The 16,583-nt window shown below is 46.7% G+C and overlaps 2 protein-coding genes across 2 annotated transcripts; both read right to left on the reverse strand.

Moving 5' to 3' along the window:
• Positions 1-2,524: 2,524 nt before the first annotated feature.
• On the reverse strand, positions 2,525-7,080 carry LOC101771737 (DCN1-like protein 2). Its single transcript, XM_004965011.4, has 11 exons — positions 6,908-7,080; positions 6,589-6,650; positions 5,723-5,856; positions 5,490-5,548; positions 4,685-4,708; positions 4,185-4,267; positions 4,018-4,082; positions 3,761-3,810; positions 3,513-3,614; positions 3,359-3,418; positions 2,525-2,974 (listed from the first exon to the last, which is right to left on the reverse strand). The coding sequence occupies exons 1-11, from the start codon at positions 6,908-6,910 to the stop codon at positions 2,864-2,866; spliced, it is 753 nt and encodes a 250-aa protein (XP_004965068.2). The 5' UTR covers positions 6,911-7,080; the 3' UTR covers positions 2,525-2,863.
• A 6,452-nt stretch (positions 7,081-13,532) lies between these two features.
• Positions 13,533-16,327, reverse strand: LOC101772424 (protein RICE SALT SENSITIVE 3). Its single transcript, XM_004965013.2, has 7 exons — positions 15,739-16,327; positions 15,559-15,612; positions 15,220-15,450; positions 14,976-15,081; positions 14,818-14,859; positions 14,546-14,602; positions 13,533-14,267 (listed from the first exon to the last, which is right to left on the reverse strand). Exons 1-7 carry the CDS (start codon positions 15,873-15,875, stop codon positions 13,713-13,715), a joined length of 1,182 nt encoding a protein of 393 aa, XP_004965070.1. The 5' UTR covers positions 15,876-16,327; the 3' UTR covers positions 13,533-13,712.
• Between the last annotated feature and the right edge of the window lie 256 nt (positions 16,328-16,583).

Genomic DNA, 16,583 nt, shown 5'->3' on the forward strand with positions numbered 1-16,583 from the left:
CGGAATATTTTTCGAAAACTTTGGAATCTCCGAAATATTCCGGAACAATCTTCAGAAAAATCTGGAGCTCTCATGTTAGGACCATTCTAAGTATCCTCATGTGATGTGCAGGTGCAAAGGTGTCTCTAATAGGTTGGTTAGATCATCTTGAGCATCTTTTTCAACATAAAGACCAATGGCTACACATCTCTCTTAATAGTGCGGCATTCCTATACTCCAATCCAAACCATAAATAAATTTAGCCTTCAAGCCCTCTATCTATTCATTTCCTTTTTTAGGGGTCAGTCATAAGTACTCCATGTCCATCATTCCTTTTAAACCTGCTTATGCACTTGAAAGTTCATTAGACTTAAGCTTGCATCATTAATCCACAAAAAATCACTTAGGGGGTCAAGATACTCTTCAATGAGTAAATTGCATCCGCGATACAACAACTTTGTAGGTGGGTGCAAATGAACAACTTGTAAATGCTTAATTTAGAATAATAACTTGATAGGTGGGTTAATATTGGTCCAACAACTTGTAAAATTCTCATTTTGACTGGTAACTTAGCAAATTGGTGCACCTACAGTCCAAACCGACAACTTATTAAACAAAGTATATTCCCGCAATAATTCTTAATTTTTATCAATAATTTTTTTTGATAGTGATCAGACCATTGCTTCTCAACTATGCACATAACCTATTATTTGTTGATTAGTTAAAATTGAATCAAATTTTAGAATTACGCCATTGTTATTACTAAAATACTACTAGAGTCCATAAGCGAGACCATGTGGACCTTATGTTTTTTTTTTTTGCCCTTCTGCTCATGTATTCAACAACTACATGGAAGCACATTTGTTTATGTTATTTTATCAATTTTTTTCTTTTTAAACAAGTACGTGATGCTTTAGAAAATACATATGCAAAATTCCTAAATGATATTATTAGTATGTATTAACATATTAGCTTTTTTATAGCTTAACAATGCAATATAATCAAACCTGTAAAAAAACAGTGAGGGTGAACTTATCAATATTGAATATGAAATTAAATAGTCCTAGTCAAATTAAATCACTGTATAAAAATAATTAATATGAAGATATATTATTAATTTTCTAAACACAAGGTTTTAGTCTTGCCAAATACATTGTCACTGTGACAGGAATATCAATGGTAAAATAATGTTTAATAATTTATTCCAACACGAATATATATCTTAACCTGACATTAGCAAATATTCGCTCATTATAACATTTGGACTGCAGATGCACTAATTTACCAAGTTATTGCACTAATTTAAGCATTTTGCAAGTTTTTGGACTAATCTGCATCCATTTGTAAAGTTATTGTACAAGATTGTACCAATTTGCACCCACCTGACAAGTTTGTTGTGTGGTATGGTGGTTGCAATTTACTCTTATTTTATTTGCAAACTACTTACTGGAAAGTTTGAGACCTAAATTTAGCTTCTCCTCTTGCACTTAGCTTGTTATGGATGCAGGGCTTAAGTTTGAAGAAAGTAGCGCACTGACAAATTCCGGTAGCGTTACCGGCAGCTCAATTAGCCAATGGCGCATGAATGTATGGGAGAAGCCTAGAAGTTTGCCGGTGGCAAAGAGCACTGTTCGTGGATTATGGGGGTTGACTGGCTCAGCCACGGTCCACTGTGCCGCAACAAGAATGGACTTGGACCAACCAAATCCAAGCTGCAGCCTACGCCTTTCAAAAGGCCTGCTTTTCAAAGGAAATGGGTGAGAATTTCACTCTACATCGACATATCAAAAGCAGACCTGAATTTCACCGGGAATTTCTGAAAAGCTGTAAGCAGTGACCTATGTGCCAAGGGCGGACCTTCTGCAAAAGCCTATCTGTCCATAGCGATGGTTGGTAATGGCAGCCGGTCGGTGCATATATGGTTTAGGCCACAACTGTATTGTGACCGAAACCCGTCAGTTCAAGCTCAAATGGCCTTACTGATGTTCGTCATCATGACCGCTTTTCACGAAATCTACAGCGTCATCTAACAGAACTGGCCGAATTCATGAATGCAGGTCAAACTGTTTTACATGAATTCGAGATGCCTGCGTCACGGACGGGAGCAACAGATAAAATACACAGCAGATCCGCGGCATTTTCTTCTTCTTTTCGTGACGCTGGCAGGTCAGCAGTTGTTGTTTAACAAAAAGGTGGGTGTCCTTGAATCTCACCGGCCAATGGGCACGGACAAGGACAGGCCGGCCAAGCCCGTCCATGGGCCAAGGCCATGTGATACCCAGTTAAAACTAAGCGCAACTATGCAAAGCGCCACCGCGACGCTGCACCCACCGGCCACCGCACGGTAAATTGACCCTGGTTTCGCACGCGTACGCCGACGCCGTTCGCACACCGCACGGTGGCCGGCGGTGTCTGGTAGCCGCCGTGCATGCTTGGTAAATTGACCCAACCCCTCGTCTGTCACCAATGATAGAAAGAGCTGACCCCAAGAGCACAGCACCAATCAACAATGCAAATAGATCAGCAAGATGTGGACTGGAGAATACACAAACAGAAGACATGGCAGGATGAGGGATAGTAGAACTATATAGGTGACAGGGATACATCTGAAACAAATCATATCGTTAACCAGAGTCCCAAACTCTTGATTGCATTTTTCGATAAGTTCACGATCGCAGGTTCAGAGCCACCACTTCCCAGGCTAAGTTACGTTTTCTCCGCGTTTATCAGCAAATTCAGTCATGCAATGATATGCCAAACAGTTTGGCGGGTGGATTGAGCAGGAGTGCCAACATCAGGTCCTGGGCATCATATAGACCGAGATGAATCATGTTTGTACAGCCCAACCATTGCTTGGTGGAGAACGGAGCCTCCCCATCGTCGTTCACTTCTTGCGCTGAACGAATCCGTTCTCGGTCAGGTACTCCACAAACTCATCTATGAGGTAGGGCCAAGCACCTTCGTCGTCGTAGTTGGATAGCTGTGGATCGATTGTCTGCAAGAAAACAAAATTTAATAATTTGCAAAAAAGAGAGGAAAACTAAGCAAATCATGGAAGCCCCTAGAGCCTAAAAGGAGACACAATGACAAGGAACAAGACTGCAGGTTGCTTATGAACGACTTATTAGCTGTTCAAAGCTTTAGCTTAACTAGTTCGACCTCAGAAATGCAGATTGCAGGCCTAGATGTCAGCTACAGTCGAACCACCTCAATTGGACGGATTTACCTCTTAATAATCTCAATCACATTTATCTGCTAGACTGGCGTCATAAGCAGGGGTTCTAAATGCTCTAGCATTCACACTGGGCATCTATGTTAACCACAGGCCACAACAGGAGTTCCATATACAAGGAAAGGGAGGTAAAATGGACACAAGTACCTTTACAAATTCCAGCAGCTGGGCCCATGTGTCTCTAGATATGGCTTTATTGTGCCTAACCTGAAATTGGAAGAACTCAAGATGAGCAACACTGATGCAGGACGCCATAGACTTTGAGAATGAGAGTAGTGGAGCCACCTGACTTCAGTTATACCTGTAAAAACTGGCACCAATGATCCAGAAGAGGCCAGTTCCTTTCAGCAAATAGCAACTGCCACATTCCAATAGCAGTCTCCAGTGAGAGAGACTTTTGACCCTGTCAAATAAGGGAATGTGATAAAAAAGATGCATAGAAAATATCAGCATATGTATACTATTTTATGAAGAAAAAACTGCCAACAGCCAATAGATATGAATAGCCACTGTGTCTACTGGATAAAATATTCTGCAGTTAAGGCTAACCTTTTCCCTTGCCCAAGTGAACGCGAAGTTGTAGATCTCACGAAACTTATCTGGGTGAGAAAAGTGTAAACACACAGGTTGGATATGGAAAAGAAAAGGAACTCATTTCACTCTACACATCTAATTCTAAAGAAAAGGAAACCCTTTGCCATGAATGCAGACTTTCTACGCATTGCAGAATAACTTTCTGAACTAACAAGAGGCCACATCTAAACTCCAATAGTAGAGAAGTTTTCCTTGAAAAAAAGGAAACTCACTGTCATCTTTTAGCTCAGCTCGTAATGATGGTAACTTTCCACGAAATTTCTCAATTGAATCTACCCTGCAAATAACAACTAAACTTATTAAAAGAATTATATGAATGATCGATTCAGGATCCTGATCAACTTCATATTGGAATATAACGATTGCCAACAGCACTCACCCAATTGACTGCAGTCCACCAATGAATTCCTGGCGAGTAAATTCACACATTGTGGCGGCTTTCATGTGCCACGATATGACAAGCTGTTAACAGCACACAGAACTATATAACTAAGAGTAATAATGATCCAAAGATAGCAGTGTCAAATTAAATAGATAGAATAAGCATTAAGAAACTCAAGCAGGGAGAAAACGTCTCCTTTGCTTTGTCTTAAGACAGGGGACTACCAAACCCATTTTGAGATGTACTCACACAACCTGAGAGCAACCTGGTATGAGCCTGGATGGGCAGCCTCTCAACTGGAGGCTCTACCACAAGGTTTTTACAGGTAGAAAAAGCATATCATTGTAAACTTAATTTTTTCTGTGCAAGCACTACATGCAACACAAACAGAACCGAATCTAACACTGGTGGACCAGATTACACTACTATATCTTCCACAGAACTAATTCGCAAAAAACTTTAATAAAAGGTCAGCTCAGAAGAAGCTAAGCACATACCATGACAATATCCTGAGGATCCACCTGTGAAATAAAGATGAAATACATGCATCAGCAATATATAGAAAGTTGGTACCAAAAATAGGCAATATAATGTACTAAACAAAAGGCACATTTTACAAGCACTTTCCCCGTGACAAAATAAATGGAAAGCCATATAAATAAAAGAAATTTGTGCTTTAAAAACCCCCCATGAAATATAGACAATAGTAAATGGACATTACAAACTCAAATCACATATCATAATCCAGTATAGATCATCTGCTAGAGACAAGCACAAAGCGATGAACCAATAAGCCAACATATACAAACTATAAAGCCAATCAAATCCAAATTTGAGTAAATCTGATCGGTGTCAACAAAAACAATACTATGCTAGTATAATCTATCTCTTCCACAACATTCAAATAAACCATAATAATTGAAACAAAATCAAATCCTTTTCCAATGCATAGATGTCTGCTAAACTGCTAAAATAAGTAGCACATCCTATTGCATAAATAAATATGCTGCCTGGGGTTCATGCTAATTGAAAATTCCTAGCCTGAGTATGTAGATTGGCACAAGAAATTGGTATAGCTGAATCTATCATGGATATAGTTTCAGAATAGTATCTTTTTAAAAAATATATAAAAACATTTAAGATAGCAAATAACATCAAAATGCTACCTCAGAGACCATGTAAATGTCCCAATTTCATTTTCTATTTGCAATAAAATGGAGTACGCACTACATATGCCAAGAAGCGGAAATCAAGTGAGTAAAAAGTGAATGTATATTTACAGATGAAAATAGCTCTCCTCACCTGCAGATCATTGCAAAGTTGAGATACTCCCTCCACCATGATCATATCAGCATCAGGTTCTGCCAACAAAAATAAAAATACACTGTGAAATCCTAATTTGAACAAAAAATCACAACAGGGCAGAGAAACGAAGAATAGGATTAATGTATGTGTTACGGACATTGTAGTACTTCATACTGCATAACAGCTTGGGAACATCCAAATGTATCAGGTAAGGCAATGGAAATGGTTACCTTTGTATCTATTGAAAATGTCTTCAAGGTGCCGAGTATTGACCGCAGAAATCTGAGGCTGGCTATAGAAGAAGTCAAAAGCTCCTTCCAAGTGCCAATCACTAGCTTTCAGTGCCTGAAGGGCAACCTTCTCACTGCATCGGATGACAAAAATTGATTACAAAATTTGTGATAAATGAACTTCAATCTCCATTAGTTGAACATACACCATTTCTCAATTCAGAAATGATGTTTGGAGCCATGGGGCAACCATGTATTTTGTATTCCTGATTTTAATGCCTTATGCACCGAAATTGAAGTTTGCCTAAAGAGACATCATTTCAGAATTGCCAGCTATCGAAATTCATCTAGCCAACTAGATATCTATAAATTGTAGAGGAACCACAATAAGTGATGTTATAGCGCCAACATAAATAATTATTTATTAAAAACAAGATGTCAAGGCACCAAGTACACTTGAAATTTGTATTCCGAAGCTAGTAAGATTCCTAGCAAGTATATGCCTACAGGAGATAAGATGAAATACAAAACAATGCAGACAGAAACAACACAGGCTCCCTGTATGGGAACTGGATACAAGGTACACGGACCAGAACAGGTACCAAATTTTGGAACATCGATATTATGGTAAGCACTAAAATCCATCTTAGATCAGAACAAGCATATCATACATGGATCGGCAGCAAGTGTATTGCAATTTGAAGATGAGAATGCACAGTATCATTAAGATTTCGACCAACACATCAACCATTTAACCACCTAACCATGTAACCAAGCTACTAGCAACCTTGCAAATGACCACAATAATTCGAGACCCTAGAGTCCACATACAAAATAAAATTCCAGCACCAATCACATAGCCTTACCTGGCGCCAGTTATGGTCATGAACTGCTGCACCTTGTCGCGGTTTCCTCTCCCCAGCTTATACTGCACAGCGCGCGCGCACATAGCACCCAAATCAGCAATATTATCTTTTGAAAAATAGGTCAGATTCCAACACTTCGCACATCAGATTATACAAGTTAACCCACGAATCGAAACCGTGAAGGGACAAAAGAACCTCGACGGCAGCGATTCCCGCACGGGCCGATTCAGATACCCAAAAATCTAACAAAAAGTGGGGAGGAGATCGGGGGGAATAGCACGACCAGGATAGGTGATGGGGGTAGAGACTCGAGACTCACCATCTTGGATCGGAGCGCGAGGAGGACGCCGGGGAGGGGAGGGGAGGGGGCGGCGCTAGGTGGGGTTTCGCCGTGAAGCTTGAGCTCTTGGCCTCTAGCGCTCTCTCGCCGCCTCGCCCTCCTTTTTATTCCCCCTCTCCTTCTCTCTCTCTCTCCCTCTCTCGCTGTGAATGAATGCCGAGTTCTAATCCAGCGTAATGTTAAAAAAAAAAACTCTAATCCAGCGTGGCGTGTGTACGCAGACGAAGACCCGGCCCGTGCCGAGGAGCGGAATGACCGAAATGCCCTCACTCCCATGGGAAGACTCGGCCAGTCCTCGTACATTTCGAACGCGCTATCGGATTTGTGGCTTCAGTTTTGTACCAATCCCATGGGTCTCAAGCCCCTCCCCCTTGACGCGGGGTATGAGGCGAAAGTCGAAACACCTCCTTCAGTGACTGGCAATTGTTTTTAGAAAACTCAATATTTATTACTTAGCTCGTTCGTTCGTTCATCCATCCATTCATTCAAACATACATACATCTCATATAGAGTTCGAAATCTTGGTTGCATTATTCCACCCTTGACGGTTGACACATAAATACCGAAGGAGGGTGAAAACTTATGAATGCGCCAGTTAAATCATGGAATAAATCTAGAAAAATGCAAGCCTCAGTGTCGAGATAAGGACTCGAATGTAGCTTCCACAACAAGAAAAGCTACAATCAATTCATAAGTATGAAGATTTCTACAATCATAATATGCAAAAATATAAAGTATATAAAATAAAGGAAAGGGAAAGTTTATATTGTTTGGTACATTTACACTTATTATTTTAGATATTTTCTTGAACATATAAATCTCTTGCATATCTTATATTAAATAAGAAGAAATGGTAGAACCCTGAGTCCACCACCCACTCATACCATTAATTCTTCTTGTACGTGCATGCCAATAATAGAGTTTACATATAACCACATGTGATCGTAAATAATTTGCCTACACTTCTGATTCTAGTGAACACAAGAGGAGGCGGAATAGCTATTATGGGGCATGGCGTGAGAGTTTTCTTTGATATATATTTTATGTAGTGGACATCTTATAAAATTTATTGACCTATCACTATTTGTAAGCTATTAATTATTACTTAATTTTTGGACATAGTGGCAAGCTAATTGTTTTTTATCAAATCTAATTTGTAATAAATAGTGATGAAAGTGTTAGCATTTTTTTTTTATACTTTGATTGATGACATTGCATATTCACCCTTGTACATGACATGTTATAAATGCTTAGCGAGAGTTGGTTTATGGTGTTCCTTTATTAATAAAGTGGACCTCGTTTGTTTTTCGTTGGATTTGCACAAATACTATATCATTTTGCACTGAAGGATTTGAAGTAGTTGAATAAACAACACATTTTTTTATACTCTGCAAATTACATTAATGAACACATGCTCAAAGTGGATACTCCAGGCCATACAATAATTATTTTAACTAAACCAAATGAGATAACATATAGATCTTATTATGCAAGTTCACTCACATTTTTATAATTTATCATTGATATGATCAAAATAATATCATACCACATATTGGAAATTCATTCAGCAAATTATTCTCTTGATGGAAATTTATCATTTGTCAACACATATTAGCTACTAACTAGAAGCTTAATAGGCTCCATATTGGAAATACTGGTTTGCTAGAGTGGAGAGTAGCATGTGCGTAGAATTCATCTATTTTGCATATTGGATGAATTTGCTATTGTTGAATTTTGCATCCTCAGAATCTTTGTAAAGTCTAAAAGACAATATTTTAAGTTACCTAAATCCTTGTTTCTAAGTAGTTTGTACTTATGAAAGCTATTAGTGGTAGGGTGAAAATATGCATATCTATCACAAGATGAATAAATATGATATATAAAATGCATCACTTAGTTGGTTTGAATAGCTATGACATAATTGTAGTCCATACTTATATAATACAAGTAACCAAAAAGATATATTTTTATCATGAACTTGACATACGAAGAATATTATGGCGGGTTTGTGTTCCATATATTCTCGAAGAACACTCACACGAGAAGTGAATTGGACATATGTGTTAGTTTACTCAGTTTGATTGATAGGTTATTTATTCGCATTGGTGCCACTGAGTGTAAGGACAGTCTTGTGCTTAGTTTATTCACATATGTGATTGATTTGAGCTCGAGAACATACTTGTATCATGATGGAAGTATCTCCAGTTGTGAGACTATCAACTGGTGCTTCAACCCTAGTTCTCACAAAATTAAAAGCCCCTCACCGCATGCCCATGATTTAGCATTGCTCAGGATTTGAGATGACCAAATTTTGGTTTGGCATGGCGAAATTTTGGTTTGGCTAATCAAATCACAAACCAAACATGCCCTACAATTCAACATGATCATTGCGAACAAGATGGAAGAGATAAAAAAAAGACATGGTTAATTCTTGGAAAGCCCGCCCAGAGGAGTTTATTTTCTAAGAACAGACATTGGGCTTGGGCATTATCATTACCTCTTTTTGTGAAGAACTAAAACATTATTGTCAACGGAGTTGTTGGAGTTTGGTTTTTATTTGAGGTAAGCATACTAGATATCTCGATGGTCTTTTCTGTTTTCCTATTGTAGTATCGATATTGTTCATAAACAATTAAGAGGTAAGCATACTAGTTAATTCTTACTTAGTGTAGTAGTGCTATGTTTATTGTGTTACAAATGAAAATAATATTCAGCCTTTTCCATACAAACTATTTCGCCCTAAGGCCCTCGAAACTGTAGAGCCAGCCATGATTCTCGTGGTGGTGCAACTTAGATTTTATTTTTCTATCTTGAGTTGCATATTGTTGCCATTATAATGTATCAGCCAATTTTATTCTTATTTATCTCACTTGAAGTCTTTAGATGAATCAACTTTTCAATGTATAAAAAATGTTCTAAATGTTTTCCATTATTCGCCATGAGTTCATTTCTTTTGAAACGGGCCACCAGACAACAAGTGAAAATTAGCTAGCACAGCACAATTGTAAGGAGTAGGAATTGGAAACATTGCCAAGTGGGACGACAAGACATTACACATATAACTCAGTTAATATTTCGATGCGACTGAGCAATACCACCTCCCCCTGCCCCAAAAAAACAAAACAAAAAACTAACCCTCCCACTAATGGGTGCTAATTCTAGACACAAATGCAAAAAATATCAAAAATACTCTTCCACTAAAATCTTACCATTTTCTTTCCTGCTCCCCTAGGCATAGAATGGACTTTTACGAATAAATGGGCTAAAAATTAGCTCTAGCTTCAAACAAGATATGGCTAATTTTAGCCAACTCAAGTTTAGACGTCTAACCTGTAGTCAGAGCTCAACTTTAATTTTAGTCCATTCAAATAGAAAAAAAAATCAAGAAACATCGATCAACGACGACATATCAATACCATCCATCCATTTTTTTTTTGTTCGAATATTTCATGCACTTTTTAGCAGTAGGTCAGGATTTGGGTGAAAAAAAAACGAGTTTAATTGCACTAGACTAGTCTGGCCTGAATTTGACGTCCCTCGTAAGCCACAAGCCCACAACACTGTGGTCCGTTCTTTCATTTCTGGGCCTCTATCTCACCATCTGTGAGATTTTCATGGGCTTTCCTGGCCCATCTGTATTCCGGACTCAACAATTACTTCTTCATACTCCCTGAGGGAAAAAAAATTATTCCTACGCTACGTTCAAAAACATTTCGTAGTGTTACACCTTCGGTCGAGATCTTGCACAATTTGTTTTTTTTAAAAAAAAAGCTCTTGCACAATTAAAACAGTGACCACTGCGGCTACTGCAAGTTCCCCGCATCCCTCGTCGGCGCGTTAAAAGCTTACGTACTACCGAGTACCAACGTGGCTGTACCATTACCAAACGGCCGTCCGCCGAGGGCCCGAGGCGCCGACCACGCTCGCATGCACGCCGCAATGCTCTCCTCCCGTCGCTCCGGCCATCGCAGCGTATCCCGACCGGCCGCCAGCAGCGCAGGCACCCAAACACCACCCAATGATCACGCGGATCACGGCGAAATCCTGCCCCCGGGTGCCAACAAACCCGTCGCCGCCACACCGCCTCGTCCCCGCGCCCCCACCCGATCGCTCGCGCTCGGCACCCGCCGCGACCGCACGGGGAAAACCTCCCCCCGTCTCTAATCAAGTAATCATTGCTCCGCGCCGACGCGCGCCGGTCCGTACCGCGGCAAGGACAACCACGGCCCCGCGCGCGGCGCGCCATGCGCGTCCAGCCGCCTCGCCGAAAACGTTGCGGGCGCCGGGCGGGCCGCGCTCGTCCTCCCCACCACCGCGCCATGCCGCGCCACCGGCAGCGGCACGTGCCGTATCGCTCTCAGCGGCTCTGTAGCTATACAACGAGGTACGCGTACGGTACGCCCGCGACCACCGACCACCAATGCAAGTTGCCACGCCGGCCGGCCGTGTCGATCGATAGCGCCGGCCGGCCGGCCGGCCGGACGCAGAGGCAATGCAGGGTCCTCCTACCTGTGTCAAAAGTCATGGATAGCATAGCGAATTAGCGATCGACGTCCGGTCGTCCGTACGTGGTTAAACAGGGCACACGCACGTGCCAGCCTCGCGTACGTGCAAACGGGGCGCACGGGCGGCACGGGTGCACGCGCCCGGGGGCGTCCTGGTTGATCGATCAGGCGAACGTGCGCAGAGGATCCGAGCGAGCGAGCCCTTTCCGTGGAACGTGCGCTCACGATATCGCCGGGATCTTTTCTCGTGCATGTCGGGCGCGCGCCCGGGGGTCAACTCTCTTTGTACTCCGACGAGCGACCCTTCGGGAGAGAAGCCAACCAACCCCACGGACACGACACGAGCGCGTACCTGCGCGCACGGAGCACCTGGTGGCGAGCGTGTCGTGAGCCGGCCGCGAACTCCTCCAACGCTCGATCTCTCCGCCCGATCGCACGCTCGTCGTGCTCGCTTCGGCGGGATGCGGCGGGCGGCGGCTCCGACGAGACCCGTTCGGCGAGTGCGCGAGGCCGGGCCACGACGGCCATCCAATCCAAGCCGATCGAGCGAGCATGCAGGCCATGATGAGCACGCATGGGCCCGGAAATTTCCCCTGTGGGCAGAGGGGGACCAGAGCGACCGCTGGGATCATTGCGATTGACTGAATCACGGAACCTGTAATCCTGAAACTCCTCTCCAACACCCTACGCACGCCACGCGCGGCCGTCCCCCGTCCCCGGCCGGCCGGATTCTACAGTTTCAGCGCCGGCCCTACTGCGCCCAGGCCGTCGACAGCGCCACGCGATCCGTTAGCAGCAGGCGCCGGCGGGGGCAGCGAGTCAGTGACAAGCAGTTCACTGCCAGGCCGGCCTGCCGCGAAAATGCGAAATGTTGGCTTCGTTCCCGTGTGTCCTCTCCACCTGCTGGCATGGCGAGTGATTATGGCCGCGACGACGCGCGCGACTGTTGCGCTGGGGCACGCAGGCTCAGCTAGCCCGGCCCTTGTTTAGTCACCCCCAACTCCTAACTTTAGCACTATGCAAAAAGAAGATTCCCCATCAATCAAACTTGCGGTACATGCATGAAGTACTAAATGTAGACGAAATTAAAAACTAATTACACAGTTTTGTTGTACTTTGCGACACAAATCTTTTAAGCCTAATTAGTCAATGTTTGGACAATAATTCACAAATACAAACGAAACACTACAGTGTGCTACAATGCTGTAACAGTAATTTGGTACCTCCAAACTTTAGCAACTAAACAAGGCCCCGGATGCTGCGCCCGGCCAGCAATCTGCAGTGCTGCTACATACGGCCGTTAGCAGTTAGCCGCAGACGACCGGCCGGCCGGCCTGCCTGCCTGCCGGTCATCTCGATCGAATTCCAGGGTCGCTACTGTGCCTGGCCGAGAGCCTAACGCCTCTCGTCAGGAAGGACCCTGTGCATAAGCCTCGAGATCGGCGACTGGCTCCTAGTACTGTGGAGAGCAAACAGCAATACAGCATATATAGGCGCTCGTCTCTCTCGCTCCTTTCGACCACATGTATCACGAGCACAAACCGGCGGGTGACCAGTGCGCTATCGCGGCCTAGCTAGTGGTCTACGTCTACTACACATGCACCGGTGCCGGCGTCCCGATCGCTCGCTCGGTGGGTGACCATGCATGCATGTTTTGGCACTGGTTAGAAAGAATCATCACGTCCAGTCCAGGCTAGCTAAAGCTCCAGATCGCCGTGCTCGATCGGGCTCGAAGAAAGCAGGTCAAGGAATCATTGGGCGCCGGGCGCATGATTGGGGAGGACGCACTTGGTTGGGTCTCGGTGCCGAGGGGCGCCGGGGCCCCAAGGGGAGAGCGCGGTCAAATGCTTGGTCGAAAGCGCATCGCGGAGGACGGAGGAGTGCGTGTACGCGCAGAGAAATGGAGGATGGGGCCACGCCATTGCCGTGTCCTCCATCAGGTGTCACCTCGCAATACGCGCGTACGTACGAATACGTCAGTGTCGCCCGGAAACGTCCGTATATACGAATCTGACCTAATGGCCATTGGCCGCCTGGGTCGTGGGTCGTCGAATGGTGCCATGAACAGAAGAGGAGAGGAAGAAGACGACAATGGAGAATGATTGGGTTAACTGGTGCTATTACCATATAGTGATAACGATTAATGACATTGATTTAGCACTAGACAGAAGATTAGCACAACCAGCACGCCGTCGCCGTTGCCGTTGCCATTGCGGCGCCTAGAGACGCGAGCGCGCGCGGTTGCGAGAGCCAAGGGCTAGCTAGCACCGTTGCTCGAGCTAAAACCCCTCGCCGGGGTTACTACTGCTGCCCACGTTGACGAAGTAGGACGACATCGGGGTGGTAACGGCGGCGGCGGCGCTCGTGCTCGGGCTCTCGCCGCCGGCGGCGCCGTTGCTCGCCACGTCCATGCCGCCGTGGCACTGCACGTAGTCGTCGGGCTCCTCCTCCTTGTTGGCCGGCGTCGGCGCGACGCCGGGCGCGGGTCCGGCTGGCGGCTGCGTCATCTGCGGGGCCGGCACGACGGAGGGCAGCTTGGAGAGCAGCGCCTCGAGGCTGCTCATCGACGGCATGATGTGCATGGACGCGGCCGCGGCGGCCGGCCCGGCGGCGGCCACCGCGGCGCCGTAGGGGTCGTAGAGCTCCAACGGCGGCCCCGCGGGCGGCGGCATCATGCCCGGCCACCCGGGTGCGATGTCCGGCGGCGGCCCCACGCACCCGCCGCCCGGGAACACGCCGGCGGACGACGGGTGCGGCAGCAGCACCCCCGGGATGCTCTCCAGGTACCCGAACTTGCGGCGCAGCATCACGACGTTGCTCAGGTCCTCCGCCACCTGCATGACGCGCCCAAACGCCCCCATCAATCAAGAGTCCCAACCCAACACAACAACACGCCGTGTCAGCGTCGTCGCATAGCCGGGAGCGTGCAACGCGGCTGCATGCATGCACGGCAGCCGCAACGGTGAAAACGCCGCTACGCCTATACCACATCACACGACACGATACAACAAGCATACAATGCTACTGCTACGCACATGCTGCCTTGGTTTTTGCGAGAGAAATCGAAGGGCAGAGAGAAAACGACCGGTGAGCGGGTGGTGTGCGCGCCTACCTTTTTCATGGAGCCGAGCTGCACGACGCCCTCCCTGACAGCGATCAGGGCGATGGTCTGCAGAGCAAGTCAAGAATGAGCGATAGGGAAAAAAAGAAAGAAAGAAAAGCGCACGCAGGCCAAAGGGACATGGCATGGCAGCATCAGCTAGCTGGCCATGACTTGGCGAGCAGCAGAGGTAGGCCGGCAGAGCTAGCTAGCTGCCGGCTGCCGCCTCTGATTCCGATCGAGAGGGACTGGATTGCGATTTGTCAAGGCCTGAAAGTGTGCACCTGGATTCCGGACTGGAACTGCGCCTCCCACGTCCTCGGATGCTGCAAAACGAAAACAACCTTCAACACGATTCATAGCTTCACTTATCTTGCTCGAAAGGCAGTAATTTGCTAGCCTAAAGAAATTACTTAGGGTTAAGTAAGGGTGGTGCGCTTACAGAGTCCGCAGGGTTGCTCCAGGAGGAGATGAGGTTGATCTCGTTCTCCTGGGGCTCCTTGAACACCCACTTGTGGCTGTGGTCTGCCGCCACTTTCCCTATCAGCCTGCAGCAGTGAACCGCACCAAGAACAGGAGGAGCAAGGGCCCAGCCAGCCATCATTAGCAGGGAGGGGAGGATCAACCGGCACGCTGCTAACCATACGTGGTTATATTAACTGTGGACTAGTCAGACAGCCACCTACCCTTCGCCGTAGTTGTAGATGTCATGGGACATCTTGAAGAACAGCTCAGGCTGCAGCCCCTGCGGCTGCTGCTGCTGGTGATGCTTCGCCGCCTCCTGCGGCGCCACAGCTGCCTCGCAGTCCCCGGCATACGCAACCACCGCCGCCGCTGCCCCCTCTTCGCCGCACGCGGCAGAGGTTGCCGCCGCCGCCGCCGCGAAGTTGCAGAAACCGTCCTCCCACGCCAGGATCCTAGGCGAAACCAATCGCAAGAGCGTTCACACGGGAGTTGGGATACACACAGAGCAACAGAGAAGAAGAGACAGCAATATGAGAAGTTGATGAGCGTGCAGGGTGTACCAGTTCCTCCTGTTGCCTCGGGTCCGGTCGTAAGCTGCCCCAGGGAGATCCCATCTGGTCAGCAAGCGCGCAGGTCATTAGGCAACAAGCAATAATCGCGGCTGGAATGCGCATTAGCAGCTGGGATATTAGCGGCAGGAAGGAGGAGGAGGAGAGCAAGAGCAAGAGGAGGAGGCGCACTTGGGGGGCGGGTAGTTCCGGGGCAGGATGCGCCAGAAGACGGCGTAGACCCACTGCGGGGCGTCGCCGGTGCAGAGGCTCCGCAGCGTGTGCTGCAGCAGGTGCGTCACCGCCACGGGCCCGAGCTGCTCCTCCATCGCAGCTCGCCGCCGGCCGGCCGGCGCGCCGCGGCGATCGATCGAGCTCGGCGATCGCGGGGCGAGGTTGCTTCGCTCGCACGGTGCGGCAGCGGCCGCCCGCGAGCTTGCTATCTAGCTGCTGGCTCGGCTCGTCTGAGCTCGCAAGCGAAGCTGAAGCCTAGCCAAGAATATTGGAGGAGCTAGCAAGCAGAAGCAGCAGCTAAGCACTAGCCTAAGCTGCTACTAGCTTCTAGTTTGCTTCTCCCCTCGACCCTCGCTTGGCTCGCGTGGTCTCTCTCTCTCTCTGTGTGCGCGTGTGATCTCTGTATGGCTGTGACTTGTGAGGCCAGGCCACCACCGAATGGGGAAGCCACACCTGCCCAAAATTTATACTACTTCCCCCCTCCCCTCTTCCCCTTCTGTCTCTCTCTCTCTCGCGCGCGCGCGCGCTCTCTCTCGACTGTGTCTTGGTTGCTATTGCTACTAGTATCACACTACCAGTATTTTAAAGAGCTAATAATGATCTCTCTCTCTCTCTAGCATGCTAGCATGGCCATGGGCGGCCGTGGTCCACGATTTCGCCCGCACCAGTTTTAATCCGGCCCGGAAAACACTAGCGAGACCCCTCCGCCGCTCGTGCTCCGGTCCGCGCGGGGCGATTTGATCCCAACTGTCTCCTTCATGCCCGCACACAGACTCGCTTCCAGCACACGGACTGTTCTTCTT

The sequence above is a fragment of the Setaria italica genome, chromosome IV, assembly GCF_000263155.2.
Source record: "Setaria italica strain Yugu1 chromosome IV, Setaria_italica_v2.0, whole genome shotgun sequence".
Lineage (NCBI taxonomy): Eukaryota > Viridiplantae > Streptophyta > Magnoliopsida > Poales > Poaceae > Setaria > Setaria italica.